The sequence below is a fragment of the Rhinoderma darwinii genome, chromosome 3, assembly GCF_050947455.1.
Source record: "Rhinoderma darwinii isolate aRhiDar2 chromosome 3, aRhiDar2.hap1, whole genome shotgun sequence".
NCBI lineage: Eukaryota > Metazoa > Chordata > Amphibia > Anura > Rhinodermatidae > Rhinoderma > Rhinoderma darwinii.
In genome coordinates, this window is record NC_134689.1 from 397,780,451 (window position 1) to 397,800,424 (window position 19,974).

At 40.1% G+C, this 19,974-nt stretch overlaps 1 protein-coding gene across 3 annotated transcripts in view; it reads left to right on the forward strand.

The window, feature by feature from the left end:
• Positions 1-19,675, forward strand: part of NFIX (nuclear factor I X) — a 78,082-nt gene extending 58,407 nt beyond the window's left edge. For all 3 annotated transcript variants that reach the window (XM_075859035.1, XM_075859036.1, XM_075859038.1), the window contains one exon: positions 15,451-19,675. In XM_075859035.1, coding sequence (XP_075715150.1) covers positions 15,451-15,465 — 15 coding nt within the window. In that variant the 3' untranslated portion in view covers positions 15,466-19,675. The remainder of the gene's footprint in view (positions 1-15,450) is intronic.
• Positions 19,676-19,974: the final 299 nt, after the last annotated feature.

Consider the following 19,974-nt stretch of genomic DNA (forward strand, 5'->3'; position numbering starts at 1 on the left):
ATACAGAGCAGCTGTATCTAGCGCTGAAACCTGAATCCGTCAGGTCAACTGGACTGACAGGTTCAGTGCCAGGATCGAGCTATTACCAATCACATGTAAATTCACAACTTAGATGTGATGGATAACAGCTCGAGCCTGAGTGTAAGAGACCCGCAGGACCCGCTGACACTGAACCCATCAGTCCCGCTGACCTGAAGGATTCAGGTTTCAGCGCTAGATACAGCTGCTCTGTATACAGGATACAAAGCAGCTGTATCTCAAAAAGTAAAAATTATTTTTAATAAAAAGCATTAAGAAAGTTGCACAAAACACACGGATACACATTTTTATATATAAAAACAACAACACTATTTCAAAGGATTACATAGCCTTTAACGTATTCCTTCTCTGTAACACACCAATAACTAGTATCATTTTAACCTAACTAGTAATACAGTACCCCTTATCTGTAATACATCATTTAGTGATCCAACTTCTACCCAACCCACAATACAGTATGCCCTACATGTAATAAATCACTTTAGTAAACCAGTTTCCAACATAATTTGTAATATAGTTTCCAACGCTTACAATGAACTATTTAATAAACTAAATTTTACCTAATCGGTGACACAATACCCTCTTCTATAATATACCACTTACTACAGTCCTAGTCAAAAGTTTTGAGACGAACACAAATTTTGGTATTCACAAAGTTTGCTGCTTTAGTGTTTTTAGATCTTTTAGTTAGACATTTCTCTGGTATACTGAAGAACAATTATAAGCATTTCATACGTTTTTAAACTTTTATTGACAAATACATCGTTTATGCGAAGACTAAATATGTACAGTGTTGACCCTTCTTTTTCAAAACTTCTGCAATTCGCCCTGGCATGTTGAATATCAGCTTCTGGGCCAAATCCTGACTGATGGTAACCCATTCTTGCCGAATCAGTGCTTGGAGTTTATCAAAATTTCTGTGTTCTTGTTTGTCCACCCGCTTTGTGAGGATTGACCACAAGCTCTTAATGGGATTGAGATCTGGGGAGTTTCCTGGCCATGGACCCAAAATGTCAATGTTTTGTTCACCGGGAAACTTACAGATGTAGCCATCTTCATCTTGACTTTTAACGCATTAAATACACAGTGGCAAGATCCTTTATCTTAACTTTTTCAATGGCTTTTGTTGTGTGATATCACACTGCAGCAAGTTATCAGAGTCAAGCTAAAGATGGCTACATCCGTAGTTATCACTTTTTCCTTGTGACATGGTGCTCCATCATGCTGGAAAAAGCATTGTTGATCACCAAGTTGCTCCTGGAATGTTGGGAGAAGTTGCTCTTGGAGGATGTTTAGATACCAGTTTTTATTAATGGAAGTGTTCTTAGGCAAAACTGTGAGTCCACTCCCTTGGATGAAAAGCAACCCCACGCATGACTGGTCTCAGGATGCTTTATGTTGGCATGACACAGGACTCATGGTAGCACTCTACCGACGTCCCAAACAGTCTGAAGGGGGCTTTATCAGAGAAAATAACTTTACATCACTCCTCTGCAGTCCAATTCTTATACTTCCTGCAGAATGTCAGTCTGTCCTTGATGTTTTTCTTGGAGAGAAGTGGCTTCTTTGCTTCCCTTCTTCACACCAGGCCGGCCTCCAAAAGCCTTCGCCTCACTGTGCATGCAGATGCACTGACACCTGCCTGCTGCCATTACTGAACAAGCTCTGCACTGGTGTTGAACCAATCCTGTAGCTGAAACACCACAGATGCACTTCAGGACTTTGTCTCTATTGCGGCCTCGGAGGCCATGTTGTGCGTTTGTGCCCTCAGAAGCAAAAGAAACTCCAATGCCTAGGATTGGTTGGAGAGACAACCCTAGGTGGAACAGCGCTAGATAGATAGGTCTCCTCGAAACTGTCCATTCCCATGACCATAGTTTCTGGTGAAAAGACGCACCGGGTCTCTGCATATCTGGACTCAGGGTCCGCAGCAAACTTCATCCAAAAAGACCTAGTGGATCTTCTCCAGTTGCCCACAGTCCCTCTGGAGACGTCTTTGGCTGTTGCCTCGGTGACTGGACTGCCTCTGCCCGATCGTATCTGAAACCAGCCGTTGGAGCCCTTCATTCGGAAATAATTTTGTTCAAAGCTGTCAATCCTGTCCTACTGGGCCTGCCTTGGCTCTCACTGCATGCCCCACTCCAGGTCTGGAATTCTGCAGAAGTTCTCCAATGGGGGTCCAAATGATGCAGCCGCTGTCTGTTACAGATCCATCTTGTCCAGCCTCCTCTGCCTAAGTCATTGGAAGGATTACCCCCTCATTTCTCTCAGTTTGCGGATGTCTTCAGCAAGAAGGAGGCTGAGACGCTTCCTCCACAATGCCCCATTGAACTGGTTCCAAATGCGTCCCCTCTCTGTGGTCGGGTATACCCTCTCTCCCTGCCAGAGACTCAGTCTATGTCAGCCTATATCAAGGAGAATCTGGAGAGGGGTTTCATACAAAGATCCTCGTCCCCGGCTGGGGCCATGTTCTTTGTCAAGAAAAAAGATGAATCTCTTCGGCTTTGCATTGACTATTGTGGTCTCAATCAAGTCACAGTCAAGAACAAATATCTGTTGCCACTAATTTCCGAACTATTTGACGGCATATGTGGAGCCAAGATCTTCTCTAAACTAGAATTGTGTGCAGCTCACAATTTGATCCGAATCCGTCAAGGTGATGAGTGGAAGATGGCGTTTAACACTCGAGACGGGCACTACGAATACCTGGGGATGCCCTTCGGTCTGTGTAACACTCTCGCAGTCTTCCAGGAATTCATCAATAATATCTTCCGAGATCTTCTCTATGTCTGTGTTGTGGTCTATCTCGATGATATTCTGATTTTCTCTCCAGTTCCGACGACTCATCGGAGGCATGTTCATCAAGTTCTACTGCGATTAATGGACAATCGTCTGTATGCCAAGCTGGAGAAGTGCGTCTTTGAAAATAATTCTCTGCTCTTCCTGGATTACATCATCTCGGACCAAGGTCTCAAGATGGATCCCTAGAAAGTAAAGTCCGTCCTGGAATGTCCACGTCCTCAGGGCCTGCAGTCCATACAGCGTTTTTTGGGATTCATCAACTTCTACCGGCAGTTTATCCCAAACTGCTCATCATTGACGGCTCCCATCTCTACCCTTACCAAGAAGGGTGTGAACGCCAAGGTGTGGACTCCAGAGGCATAATCTGCATTTAATAGCTTCAAGAATGCCTTTACCTCAGTCTCCATCATCCTGACATCTCTCGACAGTTCTCGTTGGAGGTCCACGCTTCCTCTGTTGGTGCAGGTGCACTTCTGTTCCAGAGAGGCCTCAAAGGAAAGGCAGTGATATGTGGCTATTTTTCTAGACTTTTCTTCTCCGCAGAGTACAATTACTCTATTGGGGATCGGGAGTTACTGGCCATTCAATTGGCTCTGGAGTGGAGACATCTGCTAGAGGGCGCAGCCCACCCCATCCTGATATACACTGACCACAAGAACCTTACATATCTCCAGTTGGCTCAACGGCTGAACCCCCGTCAAGCCAGGTGGTCGCTGTTCTTTGCCCGGTTCCAATTTGTGCTCCAATACCGGCCTGCGGACAAAAATGTAAGGGCCGATGCCCTGTCCAGGTCATTTGAAATAGAGGACACCGTGGTGACTCCGCAAAGTATAATTTACCCATCCTGTATTATTTCTGCCAATCCTCTGCAAGTTAGAGACATCCCTCCGGGGAGGACTTTTGTGCGGTTGGCAGACCGGAGAATCCTTCGCTGGGGGCACAGCTCCAAACTGGCTGGGCACGCGGGCGCTCATAAGATCCGAGGTCTGATTGCCCATCATTTCTGGTGGTCCACGCTGCCGAAAGATATTGCCGACTTTGTCTCATTCTGGACTGTGTGTGCTTCCAACAAAGTTGCTTACTCCAAGCCTGCCGGTCTGCTCCAACCTCTGGATGTGCCCGAGGCTCCCTGGCAGCATATAGAATTGGACTTTGTCACTGACCTTCCTTCCTCTGCAGGATGCAATACGGTCTCGAAGATGGCTCATTTCATCCCGCTGACCAGCCTACCTTCTGCTCCTCGGCTGGCGAATCTCTTCATCCATCACATCTTCTGTTTGCCTCTTCATATCGTGTCTGATCGGGGGATTCAGTTCACCTTGAAATTCTGGAGAGCCCTCTGTAAACTCCTAGACATGAAGTTGGACTTTTCTTCAGCCTGTCATCCCCAGTCTAATGGCCAAGTCGAGAGGATTAACCAAATCATGGAGAATTATCTTCGCCACTTCATCTCAATGCAGTATGATGATTGGTTACAGCTTCTTCCATGGACCGAGTTCTCGTGCAACAACCACAAAAGTGAATGCACCATCTACACACCATTCAACATTCTCTACGGTCAACATCCACAAATTCCTCTTCCTGTTCTGGCCACAGCCCTGGTACCCGCAGCGGACTCTGAATTTGGAGATTTTCAACAGGTCTGACAGCAAACCCGATCCTCTATTCTGCAGGCAGTCGATCGCATGAAGCGAAAAGCAGATGCTAAGAGAAGAGAGTCACCTCTGTATCTTCCAGGTACCAAAGTCTGGCTATCCTCAAGGAATATCCGGCTGAGGGTGCCGGCATACAATTTTTCTCCCAGGTTCCTCGGACCCTTTGAGATCCTACAGCAAATCAACCCGGTCTCTTACAAGCTTTGACTGCCTCATAAACTCAGGATCCCCAACTCCTTTCATGTATCCCTCCTGAAGCCTGTGGTCCTGAACCGCTACACAAAAACGTCTAGCCCTGCAGTTGCTGCCAGCGGTTCTTCCAATGTATTCGAGGTTATGGAAATCCTGGACTTCAAAAAAGTAGGAGGAAGAACGTTTTATTTGGTGGATTGGAAGGGGTTTGGTCCAGAGGAGAGGTCCTGGGAGCCAGAAGAGAACCTCAATGCTTCTGCCCTCATTTAAAAGTTCCTCTCCCGCTCTGGTCCCAAGAAGAGGTGGCGTAAGAGTGGGGATACTGTAGTGTCCACAGCCGCGGACCGTCGGGATTACTCACCCCCCGACGGCCGCAGCCATTGATCTGTAAGCGCTGGCCCGCATCTCCTCCTCAGGAGATGCCAGCGCTCACTTCAGCTCCATTCTGCTGTGTCCCGTAAGGTGCGTGCGTAAGCTCGTGCCAGGCCTTAAACTTCCAGCGTGCGCACATGAAAATAATCAATTAACCCATGATCACCCTGGACTATAAAAAGGGCTCTGCCTTTTCACCCATTGCCTGAGCGTTGTTGTGTTTACCCGTGTTAGTCTTGCAAATGGTCCCTTAGTGTTAACCAGTTCCCAGTGTTCCCGTACCTGTATCCTGTGCTACCGTTGTTCCTGTGCCTTAGAAAGTTGGAGTCGTGTTGTGCCATCGGTCACGCCTGCTGTGTTACACGACGCCTGGTGTCTGCTACCAAGGTCCCATCTGAGCCTAGCCGTTACTACTGTCTGAACTGTTACAGGTACCCTTGTGCTTGGACTATATAGACATTGACCTGGTACACTGTTTGGCCAGCTGCTATCCCGCTACGGCGGTACGGCCCAGTGGGTCCACATACCCACAGATTGTGACAGTAATACTTAGACGATACTTAATCATGACACGCTATTTACCTAATAACTTTCTTTACTCTATAAAACAATGCTGCAATTTTATAATCCCATTGTATAATTCCTGAAATAAACCCATAATTAAGAACATATAACTTGTTAACAAGAGCTGATAGAAAACACCAATACATCCTTTACTAAAATCATCACTCATAACGTTATATGATACATAAATCATTTAACATGAGTCATTAAATACAGCACATAAAATAATGTAGCCAAAATCTGAAATGTTCCTAAAGAATCTAAATATATAATCTAAATTTATAAGAATCTGATTAATAATGCAGGCTGAGCTGTCAGTAGACCGGCATTGCAGCACTGAGCTGAGTCTTGTGAAGCTGGTTGCTATGGATACACCACCTAACAACCACAAGCTTTTATATGGGCCTGTCAAGCAGCAAGGCCTTAGCAACCAGATAACGCAGATTCTCAGGTACTACCATAGCAATCAGATTTTAGATGTTTAAATGTAATGTTTAGTTTATTAGGCTCTCTGAAATCCTCTTTGAAGAATAAAAGGTAATTTATACGTTTCAATTTAAGTTTTACATATTCCAACATTAAAAAAATCTTCTACAACCAATAGGATATCCATATCATGTATGGAATATTTTAAATATTATTTTTTTGTAGAACTTTTCCAAAGTTAATTATACATGGAAGCCACGACGCAGATGTAAATACGAGTATTATATGGTTGTTGGTTTTAAAAAAACAACAACTTTATTATTAAATATCAAAATAACCCAAAACAAAATCATACCGCATATAATAAAATTATATTTACTCTTAGGTCAGCCCCATTACCACCTATTTATCCTATCTTCACACTAGAGAGAAAATGTTCTTTATTTTAGGTAAGGGGTTATCTCCTCCCATTGGAGCTGCTGATTTTGCAAGCGGAAGTCACATGCTACAGGAGAAATTTAGTATTAAATGATGGCCATTCAATTAAATGTCAGTACATGTAATATATGGATGGCTAAAATCCGCCAAAGTAACACCGTTCTTACACAACCCTTCGTTCTCGCTCGGGACCCCCTCTCTATGGCCCCTTTACCAGCATAGGGCATATGGACAGGGGTTGTCTTCATGAGATATCCGCCTTAAAGGCTTTTTTTGTTTGTTTTTTAAATAATATACACTATATGGCCACAAGTATGTGTACACCTTGCCATCACACCTATATGAGCTTGTTGCACATCCCATTCCCAAACTAAACTCGTTAATATAGTCAGGTCCCGTTTTGTGGCTATAACAGCCTCCACTCATCCGGGAAAGATTTCCACAAGAATTTGGAATGTGTCTGTTGGAATTTGTGGTCATTCAGCCAAGGGTATTTGAGACGCCAGCCACTGATATTAGACGAGAAAGTCTGGAACATAATCGGCGTATCAATTCTTCCCAAAGGTGTTGGATAGGGTTGAGTTCAGGGCTCCGTGTGGGGCAGTGAAGTTCCTCCAAATAAACTTTTCACAGTATGTCTTTATGGACCTCAGGTAAGGGCCTTTACTAAACTGTTGCCACAAATGTGAAAGCATACATATGTGCAAAATATCTTTCATAAACATTACCACTTACTGGAAATAAGGAGCAAAAGCCTGAAAAACATCCCCAGACCATTATCCCTCATCCACCACATGTTACAGTAGGCACTATGCATTCCGGTAGAGAGCGTTCTCCTGGCATCCTCCAAACCCAGATACCTCCATCAGATTGCCAGTTAGTGAGACGTAATTCACCACTTCAGAGTACGCGCCGCTCCAGAGTCCAGTGGCAGCAGATGCTTGGCATTGTGCATGGTGATCTTAGGCTTGTATGCAGCTGCTCGACCATGGAAACTCATTTCCAAATCCATAGTTGTGGTGATGTCACTTCCAGGGGCAGTGTGGATCTCTGTAGTGATATAACAGAGGATGGGTAATTTTTTCCCATCCACGCACTCCTCTTTCCGTGGTCTACTGCTTTGTGGCTGAGCTGTTATTACCCCTAGATGCTACCAGTTCACAATAATAAACTTATAGGTGACCTGGGCAGATCTAACAGATCAGAAATTTCATTAAAATAAAAATAAAAAATGGCATCCATGACAATGAAAGGTTTAAAGTCACTGAAATCTTGGGTACAGCTTTTAACACTAGCAATGTTTGCCTATGGAGATTGCATAGATGGGTGCTTTATTTTATGTTCCTGTTTGCTATGGGTGTGGCTGTAACTCCAAAATTAGGAGTGCCCACATACTTTTGTCCATACAGTGTATATATGATTAAGACTATACTATAATATGCTGTAATAGAATAATTGGTAAAAGGGTATTTTTAAATTTCCCCTATTTTCAAACACTGGGAGAATTGTTCAATAATAATAATGATAATAATAGCCATGCTGGACCCGGGACCATGCTGCATGAAACGGGGACCTACATATGAGATAGTAAAACTACTCAGGCAGGTGGGATTCTATTAAAACAGTTTGTTTTGCGTTCTTTATAGTCCCCAAATAATTAGATGATGCACTGTATAAGGCTTCGTTCACATCTACGTCAGGGTTCCGTTCATGGGTTCCGTCTGAGCTTTCCGTCAGGGGAATCTATGAACAGAATCCAAACTGGAACCATAGGTTTCCGTTTGCATCACCATTGATTTCAATGGTGACGGATCCGGTGCAAATGGTTTCCCTTTGTCACTGTTGTGTAAGGGTTCCGTTGTGTTGGCGGAATGAATAGCGCAGTTGATTGATTCCGTCAAAACGACGGAACCCTTAAACAACGGTGACAAACATAAACCATTTGCAGAGGATTCGTCAGCATTGAAATCAATGGTGATGCAAACGGAAACCTATGGTTTCCGTTTGTTTCAGTCAGGCTTCCGTTGATGGGTTCCCTTAACAAAAAGCTCAGACGGAACCCATGAACGGCGCCCTGACGCAGATGTCAACGAAGCCTAACATGCACTGACAACAATCATAACTTGGACATTTAGCCATCAAACACAACAACTGTCCTATAACCAACTGTGCAGACTCCCTCCAAAATCCAAACCATTATTAGTAAGAACAATTGTTGTAGACATATAAGAATGTTTCAGCAATCATCTAATTATCATCACAGGCAGGGCAAGAAGGAAAGGTAACATCTCTATTATAAAAGGCGGAGGCAGATAACATAGGATCCTACCATTGACAATAAGTGATGAGGGCTCATTATCTCTTTGCACATTGACCTCAGCACATGAGCATGTTCACTACACTCTCCCTTAGAAGTCACAGAGCATGCTCACAACACTGCCCCATAGAAGTCTGTAGGCCATTTTCTGATCATTGCAATAGTTCAGGCAAGATGGTTGCCTCAAAAATAATGTAAAGAAGTTGAATAAAAATTATACATTCAGAAAATAATAATTATAAAATATAATATGTCTTAGTATGATATTAATAAGTAAAACAAAAGTAAAGTAACACCGACAGTTTATTTGTGTAAGTGCAAAATCCTAGTATATCACAACAATAGCACCGTCAACATCAATATTTTAACCTTTTTCGTCATAAACTTACCACTGCATGAATGCTGACCATGGTTGTTAGATGCAACAAACGTTTAATGACAGAGATTTTCTGTCATTACAATGTTTGCTATTGTATACATTTGGAGATCTTCTCTTAGATACTATCAGATACTTTAGGCTTAGTAGTCTATAACAAAACACTCTCCCAGATATGTCACAGAGCATGCTCACAACACTTTTGTAAAAGTCACAGAGCATGCTCACAACACTCTCCCCTAGAAGCCAACAGGCCGATTTCTGATTGTTGCCGCAGCTCAGTGAAGATGGCTACCCCAAAAATAATTTAAAGAAAATAGAATAAAATCGAAACATTTAGAAAATAATAATAGATTATAAAAAAAAGAATATTGTACAGTAAATATTTAAATTACATAGTTACATATAGTTAGTACGGTTGAAAAAAGGCATATGTCTATCAAATTCAACCAAGGGATGGGAGAAAGGGAAGGAATGGGAGAAATTATAGAACTTTGTTTTACCCCTATTGATCCAGAGGAAAGTAAAAAAACAAAACAAACAAACTATAATAAATAAAAATAAGAAATAAATATAAAAATTACCTATGAGGCATTAACCAATCTTACCTAAAAAGGAAAAATTCCCTCCTGATCCTAAGTGGCAATCCGACTGGATCAACATCCAAACAAGAATTCTATACAGTGACATAGGAGCTGGTATTTTTTAGTTCTAGGAAATTATCTAAGTCTTTTTCAAAGCCGTCTACTGTCCCTGCTGTGACGGCTCCTGCGGTGACTATTCCATGGATTCACAGTTCTCACAGTAAAGAAGGCTTGTCGCCTCTAGAGATTGAACCTTCTTTCTCCAGACAGAGGGAGTGCCCTATTGTTTTTTGAGGAGATATTCCATGGAAGAGGTTTTCACTATATTTCTTGTGTGGGCCATTCATATACAGTGGCCCCTCAAGTTACAATGGCCTCAGGTTACAATATTTTCAATATAAAATGGTATTTCCTGGGCCATTGTAACTTGAAACCACATTCAACATACAATGCCACAGAAGGTCTGGATCACGGCCGCCTGTAATCGGCTGGAAGATACAGCGAATCAGCATGGGCATTTTACTGGTAAAACACCTGCTGTAATGCAGTGCATGCCCTGATTGGCTGTCTAGTAGCGCCTCTCTACAGTACAGTACTTCATGTCCTGTACTGCTCTTTACCTGGGCCAGGATGAGTTGCTCCTTTGGACACCATGTGAGGACGGCTTCATGTTATATTTCTGGTACACTGTACTGTACAGTCTCCTGAAGAAGCGCCTGTCCTTTATCTGTATTAGTTATCTGCTAAATCATCTTATTTTCTTATCTGTGGTTGACATTTTGGGGCTTTGGAACCAATTCCTTGTTTTCCATAGAGTTATGGTCTCAAGTAACAATATTTTCAACTTACAATCATCGCCCCGGAAACAATTAATATAGTAACTTGAGGGACTACTGTATTTATACAAGTTAATTATATCCAACATTAGTCGTCTCTTTTCAAGGCTAAATAGGTGTAATTATTTTAATATTTTCTCATAACGAAGATCCTCCATGCCCCTTAGTTGCTCTTCTTTGTATTTTTTCATCCTTTCTATGAACTGGAGCCCAGAACTGAGCCGCACTAAGGCTTTGTAAAGTGGTAATATTATATCCCTGTCCTGCAAATCCAGTAATTAGTCATACAAAATTAAGGTAAAATAAACTGTTCATCTGTGTAAATGTAAATCCCAATATATCACAAAAATAGCACCATCAACATTAATATTTTATCTTACCTCCTCGTAAACTTACCTCTGCATAATAGCGGATTAACAAATGTTTCAAGACATAGATTTTCTGTTATTATATTATTCGCTATCGTATCCATTTGCAGATCATTTCTTGGATACTTTCAGATACTTTAGGCTTACTGGTCTTCAGTTTTCTGCTTCTGCCATTATTTTATGTATGGTTTTTTTTAAAAGGGAAATTCAGCCCAAAAATCGGTGGAGGTCCATGGAAGCTGTAGAGCACTCCAATATCTTATAGTTGGAATGACATGGCCAGCTTTGTTCTTTCTTCCATCTAAACTTGATAGCATCTTATTATTTAGAGTGTCTTACAGTTCCCAAAACATATTACTTTCTGAAACCATCATCTTTGGCAGTTTGTATCCATATTGAAGTTGGGACCACATTAGGCTTGCCGGTTCATCTCTTCACAATTCGTTGTTAAATATTAAAATGCCTTTGAAATGAATAAGCTTAATATATTTCATCAGGTCCTGCTCTTATAAGAGGTGGCAAAATAACTAATGTGTGTATCCCCCAGTAGGAGCTCCAACATCTTAGTGTTTAAACACATATGCAGAAAATCAGTGTTAAATGACCCAAACATTTTAAAAATAAAATAGTTTTTATTGAGACATGATAGAAATACAAAATACAATAATAGTATCAAAAATGGATTAAAATATAAGTCCTCACAGTAAAAGAAAGTACTGAGTGGGCTACTGGCCATAACATCTATACCATACAGAAGTACATTGTAAATAAACAGCCATGGTGAGTCACATAACAAAAATAAACAACTGTGAAATAGACCATCAGAATCGATAGATAGAACTGGCAAGGTAGCCAAAAAAAGAATAAAAGAGAAGTTGACAGACCATGCAGATATACAATGGGGTAAAGAGTAGAGATGTGCCAGGAGCCCACTTACACCCAACGCGTTTCGCCACCAGGCTTCGTCAGGGGGAAAAGGCGTTGGGTGTGAGTGGGCTCCTGGCACATCTCTACTCTTTACCCCATTGTATATCTGCATGGTCTGTCAACTTCTCTTTTATTCTTTTTTTGGCTACCTTGCCAGTTCTATCTATCGATTCTGATGGTCTATTTCACAGTTGTTTATTTTTGTTATGTGACTCACCATGGCTGTTTATTTACAATGTACTTCTGTATGGTATAGATGTTATGGCCAGTAGCCCACTCAGTATTTTCTTTACTGTGGGGACTTATATTTTAATCCATTTTTGATACTATTATTGTATTTTGTATTTTTATCATGTCTCAATAAAAAATATTTTATTTTTAAAATGTTTGGGTCATTTAACACTGATTTTCTGCATATGTGTTTAAACTATGACTTTGATGTTTGACCAAATTATTCTATTGAGGCACTTTTTTTGGTGTTATCTTAGTGTTTAGTCATCATCCTTTATAGGACTGACTGTGTGGCTTATGAAGTAAACACCGAAAGTGGAAGTCCCAATAATGGTCCAACAAAAGGCATCAGCTATTAACATTTCCACCTGGAATGATATAAATAAGGAACTTAATATATTATACAGCCGGTATGTCATGTGTTTCAGCACTAGGTACAGGAGTGGCTTTCAGGCCCATGAGAGCAATGGAACAATGCAGCCAATGGGACTTTTGATCTTTTTATTTATAGACATTATGGATAAGTTTGACGATATTATCAATATAGTCAGGTGTGAGCAACCAACAGGTGAAAATTTGACATAACCAAGCCCGGTAAAAAAAAAATCGATGAGTAGGCCATTTGATTATCACTGTCATCTGTTATCAGTCACAAAAAATTACATAGGCAGGTATATGTATTTTTACTACTATGTGTACATAAGGTCGTGGACAGAAGCATAAGCTAGTGGACAGAGGAAAGAAGCATAAGCTGGTGGACAGAGGAAAGAAGCATAATTTAGCGGACAGAGGAAAGAAGCATAATTTAGCGGACAGAGGAAAGAAGCATAAGCTAGAGGACAGAGGAAAGAAGCATAAGCTAGTGGACAGAGGAAAGAAGCATAAGCTAGTGGACAGAGGAAAGAAGGATAAGCTAGTGGACAGAGGAAAGAAGCATAAGCTAGTGGACAGAGGAAAGAAGCATAAGCTAGTGGACAGAGGAAAGAAGCATAAGCTAGTGGACAGAGGAAAGAAGCATAAGCTAGTGGACAGAGGAAAGACGCATAAGCTAGTGGACAGAGGAAAGAAGCATAAGCTAGTGGGCAGAGGAAAGAAGCATAAGCTAGTGGGCAGAGGAAAGAAGCATAAGCTAGTGGGCAGAGGAAAGAAGCATAAGCTAGTGGACAGAGGAAAGAAGCATAAGCTAGTGGACAGAGGAAAGAAGCATAAGCTAGTGGACAGAGGAAAGAAGCATAAGCTAGTGGACAGAGGAAAGAAGCATAAGCTAGTGGACAGAGGAAAGAAGCATAAGCTAGTGGGCAGAGGAAAGAAGCATAAGCTAGTGGGCAGAGGAAAGAAGCATAAGCTAGTGGACAGAGGAAAGAAGCATAAGCTAGTGGACAGAGGAAAGAAGCATAAGCTAGTGGGCACAGGAAAGAAGCATAAGCTAGTGGACAGAGGAAAGAAACATAAGCTAGTGGACAGAGGAAAGAAGCATAAGCTAGTGGACAGAGGAAAGAAGCATAAGCTAGTGGACAGAGGAAAAAAACATAAGCTAGTGGACAGAGGAAAGAAGCATAAGCTAGTGGGCAGAGGAAAGAAACATAAGCTAGTGGACAGAGGAAAGAAGCATAAGCTAGTGGACAGAGGATAGAAGCATAAGCTAGTGGACAGAGGAAAGAAGCATAACCTAGTTGACAATGGAAAGAAGCATAAGCTAGTGGACAGAGGAAAGACGCATAAGATAGTGGACAGAGGAAAGACGCATAAGATAGTGGACAGAGGAAAGACGCATACGATAGTGGACAGAGGAAAGACGCATAAGATAGTGGACAGAGGAAAGAAATGGAGCAGTTGGTCTAATCATTCAACAGTTGGTATCAGACTGCTTTATCTATGCAGTTACTTATGGGGTTTATCAAATGAACGCCTGATTATCATCCAAACGCCTGTGTTAACTGTATTCTCATTTCTATGGGCAAGCGTAGAATTAGAGGGACAGCAGTTACACCATGATTTTCATCTCCACTCCTCATAGTTGTCAACTCCAACAGTTTTGCAACTTAAATATATCGAAAATCAAATCTACAATTTTACCCTAGAAAAACATGCAACCTCCTTTCACAATATCAAAAGGTGAAATGCTCTACATCATTACTTTTATTTGCCATAGCCATTTTTTTTATGTTTTCTTGCACCTCAAAATTGTACTAACAGCAAGAAGACAGAGAGAAAGCCAAAAATTATTTTAATATTTCTGCAACAAAAAAAATGAAAAAAGTTTTACAATTTTCTAATAAACTTTTTATTATTGATTCTTTATGAGGTTTAGGATCTCTGATTTCTATCATTCAATGGGAACTTTCATTGACTGCAAGCAGAGATCTTAGAAACCATGAGAAATTTAAAAAGAATGTATATTAAAAAAACAAAAACTTATTATCATGCAAAGAATCACATGTACTTACTGAAACCGGAATACCCTTTTGAGTTCTTTCATATTGTAAAATTTTCAAAAGCAAAAAGTTTCCAAAAGGTATCTTAGTAAAAAAAAAATTATCCTGCGAGATCAAGGTGTAAATTATGGAAAAATCTATATGTACTGCTCTATAGTTTCTATCTACAACACAGGAGCATATACACACCAACAATTCAGTTGATACAACCTATCACTCTAGACTGAGCTGGTGATTGGTGTGTCTATGGTAAAAAATGATCCGCTGCATCGGTTAAAATATGTTAAAATATGTTGTTATTGATACTATTGTAGCCGTTAACAGCAATCCACCAACAATTTCCCACGTGTGAAAATGTAAACAATAAATAATAGTTCATATGTTGCTCAGATCAGACTGCTTTTTCTGTGCATGGATGTTCTTACGATAATGAAAATCTACAATAAAATAAAATCTATAATCTGTATAGATTTTAATTTTTTTAAAGGAACATTTCAGGAAATAAGAAACATTGTATTATGCCTAGTGTCGGCGATCAGGTGGGCGGTGACAAAGATATTTAAAGAATATCAAAGATAGAATTCCCGTGGCACGCACCGCTCTCTCGAGCCCTGCACTAGGCCCAACACAGTGTATCCGTGTTCCTTTAAAAAATAATTGATCTAACCCCATCTACCCAACTGCAACGCTGCCCCCTGCTGCTCTGAACTGCTTTACGATGCCACACACCGCATCATGATAACTGTTCCGGGGACAAAAACGATTTTAGAAGCTTGTTAGAATGAGTTTCATAAGAAAGTTCTAACATGACATCTACGATGTGTAAAATCTACTCGTATGTCATTATTAAAGTATAGGTTTTTAACCAATTCTCTCTATTTCTTCCAGTCGTGGTTCCTTTAATATTACCGTTAAGCTGCAAATCTATGAGCGGATGGAACAAAGATTTGTGACACGGACCCCTACCCTCTATATACACTTGACTACAGGAGGTCTTCCCCAGAGCAAGCACAGAACACTAGGACCTTCTTCACAATGCGTACGACAGAAAACCTAAAAAAAAATGTTTAACAAAATTACAAAAAATACAGCTTTCTTTTTTTTGGGAGGGGGGCAGAACTTTTTCATGTCTGCGCTGCTTAACACCCTCTGGTAGTGAAGGGAAAATGCCACTCCCTTATCACCCTTATTTCTCATCCCTGCTAATTTTGTCTCGTCAGTCCTTTCCCACTTGTTATACCCCATTCTTACCTCTTCGGGTTTTACTTTTTAAAAATAGGTGTCTGGGTGCTCGTACCCCTTTATGAGCAAAATATTCAACAGGGGTGTCGAACCGCAGGTCCCTTCTTCCAGTGGCATGATATATTTGTACGGACAGAAGGGACTTTTTATCATATAACGTAGGGTGGCCCAGTGACCAGTAAGAGGTATTTCATATCACTACTTTGTCGCCCTTATTTCCGGATCAATTGGGTGGGGATATTAATGGTTTCATAACGAAGAAAATAAAATCCAATACATCTTTATAGTTCTTATTATTAATTGCTTTTACTCCACACAAAAGAAATTATATTTCCAAAAATTTTTTGCACCGTGTTCTAAAAGGAGTATTATGAGTATTATGGGCATAATGGCAAGGGACAATGACACAACTTCAAACACTTAAGTGCAATGATTTAAATTAGCTTTTAGTATTTTTTTTTCTTTTAAGGTTACTATTTAATAGCATGAATATATTTCTTTTTTTTTTCTTTTTTCTCTTTTTCAGAAAGTCCCTTAATTTCCCGGAGGACTCTAAAAAAATAATTTTTGGGAAATCTGTCTGTCTTCAGACATTAACAATTTTTGGAATTTTTTTTCTTGCACTAAATATAATGAAATCTTGTTATTATCATTTCTGTGTTTGCATCTGTTTGACCCGTTGCACTATTTTTTACAAGTACTTTGTAAAAAGAAAAAAAAAGTCAAAACGTGAAATGTTTAATAAAAAGAAAATGCAGCAGAGTATTGATTATATCAAAACTGTAATTATGTCATATCTTTTTGATGGAAACATCAAATGTTTTATTTCTGGTAAATTTTCAGAATCAAATTTAGAGAATTTGGCAAAACATATTTTGATCTATTTGTAATTCTAGAAGTCAAATTTGGCATTTCATCAGTACAAAAAATGCTCCAATAATTGGAATTTACCGGTGTCTTTTTTCCATTGGATTGACAGAATACACACAAATTTTTTTTATCAACATAGATTAATGGAGATAACATTTTAACTATTATTTCCTATTTCTAATGCCATAGTATTAATTACTAGAATATCTCTACAAACACCGTAATATTCGAGACTATTTGCCAAATTTGATATTTCTGTTTCCACATGTTTGTCAGTAATCCTTTTACATGATTTATTTCGAGAACTGCTGGACAAATATAATTTTTCTGCTGCTGGTTAACAACTATATTTAATGAGTGGATGTAAGATTTTGGAATTTTTTAACCCCTTAGGTGCTTTGCTTTTATTTAAAAAATCACAACTGAAAACCAACATTAAAGCATGATGCACTTTTTGTCTTTTTTTTAGTGTTCCCACTTTTTATAGAAATTGTTTTAGGGTGTGATTGTAAGGTGGGGTGTTAAGGGATGTAGAAAGCTGTTAAATGGCCATTTGTAGAAAAGGTTTCTATATTACTCCGCTTCTGTATGCTTCACGATAAATTGGAATTTTAAGTAGGATTTAGTGTATGGTAGGGAGTGCCTTAAACATTTAATTTGCTTCCAACTGGACACAATATAAGGGATTCATCCTAACTGGAAATCATCCCTAAAATCTCCCAGCAAGAGGGTATAATGATTGACTAACACCAGCCTGCATAGTGCCTTTCTATAATTCTGTAGTGGTGAAGTTAAGAGGAGCTGGGATTTTGAAAATGGATTTACATTGTGGGTGCTGCCCCCTATCCCCCAAAAAGTTCCATGAAGAAAAATGTAGTTGTTTTTTTCAAGTAACCAATTTATCTAACGTCTATATTAGTAAGGCTTACAATCCTTCATTAAGTATTACAGGAATTATACCCCTTTTATGATCCTCTAAAGCAATACCGATTATTTAATATGCACCTGTCATGCATTAATGACATTTAATATCAATGTCTACAGTGCAGGGATCATTACTGCATTATTGTAAATAATTTAGCCTCCTGATATTCAAACATATATCAAAATGTTATATCCATAATACATTTCTGCGTCATGCTTTCTTAGGCTTCGTTCACATCTGCGTCGGGACTCCGTTCATGGGTTCCGTCGGTGCTTTTCGTCAGGGGAACCCATGAACGGAGTTCCGACGAAGAGGTGAATGAAGTCTAAGGGCCTGTTCACATCATCGTTCGTTTTCCGTTCCGGGGTTCCGTCGGAGCTTTCCATCGGGTGAACCCCACAACGGAAAGTGAAACCACAGCTTCCGTTTCAGTCACCATTGATATCAATGGTGACGGAAATATCGCCAATGGTTTCCGTTCGTCACCATTCCAGCAGGTTTCCGGTTTTCCGATGGAATCACTAGTGCAGTCGACTCCGCTATTGATTCAGTCATTAAAGCGTAAACCTGCCGGAATGGTGACGAACGGAAACCATTAGCGATGTTTCTGTCACCATTGATATCAATGGTGACTGAAACGGAAGCTGTGGTTTCACTTTCCGTTGCGGGGTTCACCCGACGGAAACCTCCGACGGAACCCCGGAACGGAAAGCGAACGGTGATGTGAACAGGCCCTTAGACACTACGAAATACCCAGTAGACAAAAAAAATGGACTTAACATTCTTACCGACATCTAGAGACAAGTAAATACAATTTGATGTAAGGGGTCATGTTAATGCCGTGTAAAACCAGTCTTATTTTGGGAGACCTGCAATCTGAAAACGGCTCCTACAACCCCTTTTACTTTAGTCCTTGTGTCTGTCAGATAATAGTGCAGATTATGTTGATTTCGCCCATACTTTTGACACAGGATGTAATCTTTACACCTGGACCAGATTACAAGTGCTAGTAGTTCAGATTGATAGCATAAAAGCATCCACGTATCGCTGCTTGACAAGTGCATGTTAAGTTAAACATCAAATGCAGAAAACATTCGGCATTTCTCACCTTAAAAAAAAAACAGGGACTAATAAAATGCAGAGGTGAAAGTTGGTGATGAAAATTTTTACAAATTACTGTGCAGAAAGGCCGAGGTATTTTTGTTGATTTGCGAACAAGAATTAACCTCTTTAGAGGGAAAACAAATGAACATTTCCTGCAAAAGGGCCATTAATAGCTCTCTGCTCGCCAGAAGGTATAAGGTTCTTGTAGCTCTTGAGGAAGGCAGCATTATCTGTATATATATATATATATATATATATATATATATATATATATATATATATATATATAACTTGTTACATTGCATATCCAGAACAAACATCCCTCCTCTCTTGCTCATTTGGTATTTGACCCACTTTTATCCGTTCTCCCTTTCTCTCATATTTCCCTTTATTCTAAACATATTACCACTGTGTATGCTCCACTGCTCTCTACAGAATGTGTAAATGGAATGCTTCTTGTCAGTATAGCTCCCCCTCTGTAAAATTTTCCCTACTACAGTACCTTTTTCCTCACTCTCATCTACTTTTTCAACCAGTACTGATGGGCTCATCTGTTAGACCATTTAACGTTTCCTATTATGTCTTTTCTAAAACTATGTAAACTATATGTCATTTCCTCTCATCCTTCTGAATTTTCTATAACCTTACCTTTATCCTCCTCTCAGCACTTACTATCCAAACCCCACCCCTGATTATCTAAGCCCCACGCCTTCCTTTACCACCTACTCTCTCATTTCAGCTACCCTGGTTTCCCCTTTTACCGGCTTTTTATTCACCGAATCTCGTTTCCCTACTCAATGTGTATTTTATCCCTGCTTGAAATATTATCAGTTTTATTTTTTTTATACGTTTTTTAATCCCCTCGTACCCAACTCGCGTCAGCCCTGCCCAGTATTCAACCCTACCCCTGTGCTTCCCCATTGGATGGCTATTATTATGTGTATGTGAAATAAAATCATTTCCTGGAAGTAATCTTGAATATGCCTCTTTATTGATAAATACCTACAAAAATACATAATGTTGCATCTGACATTAAGGCTTCATACACATCTGCGTCGGGGTTCGATTCGCCGGTTCCGTCAGACCTTTCCCTCGGGGGAACCCACGAACGGAAACCAAATGGATACCATATTTTTCTGTTAGCATTACCATTGACTTCTATGGTAACACTTCCATTGCTAATGGTTTCCATTTGTCTCCATTCCGTAAGGTTTCCTTTTTTTTTTACGGAATCAATAGCGCAATTGACTGCGCTATTGATTCCATAAAAA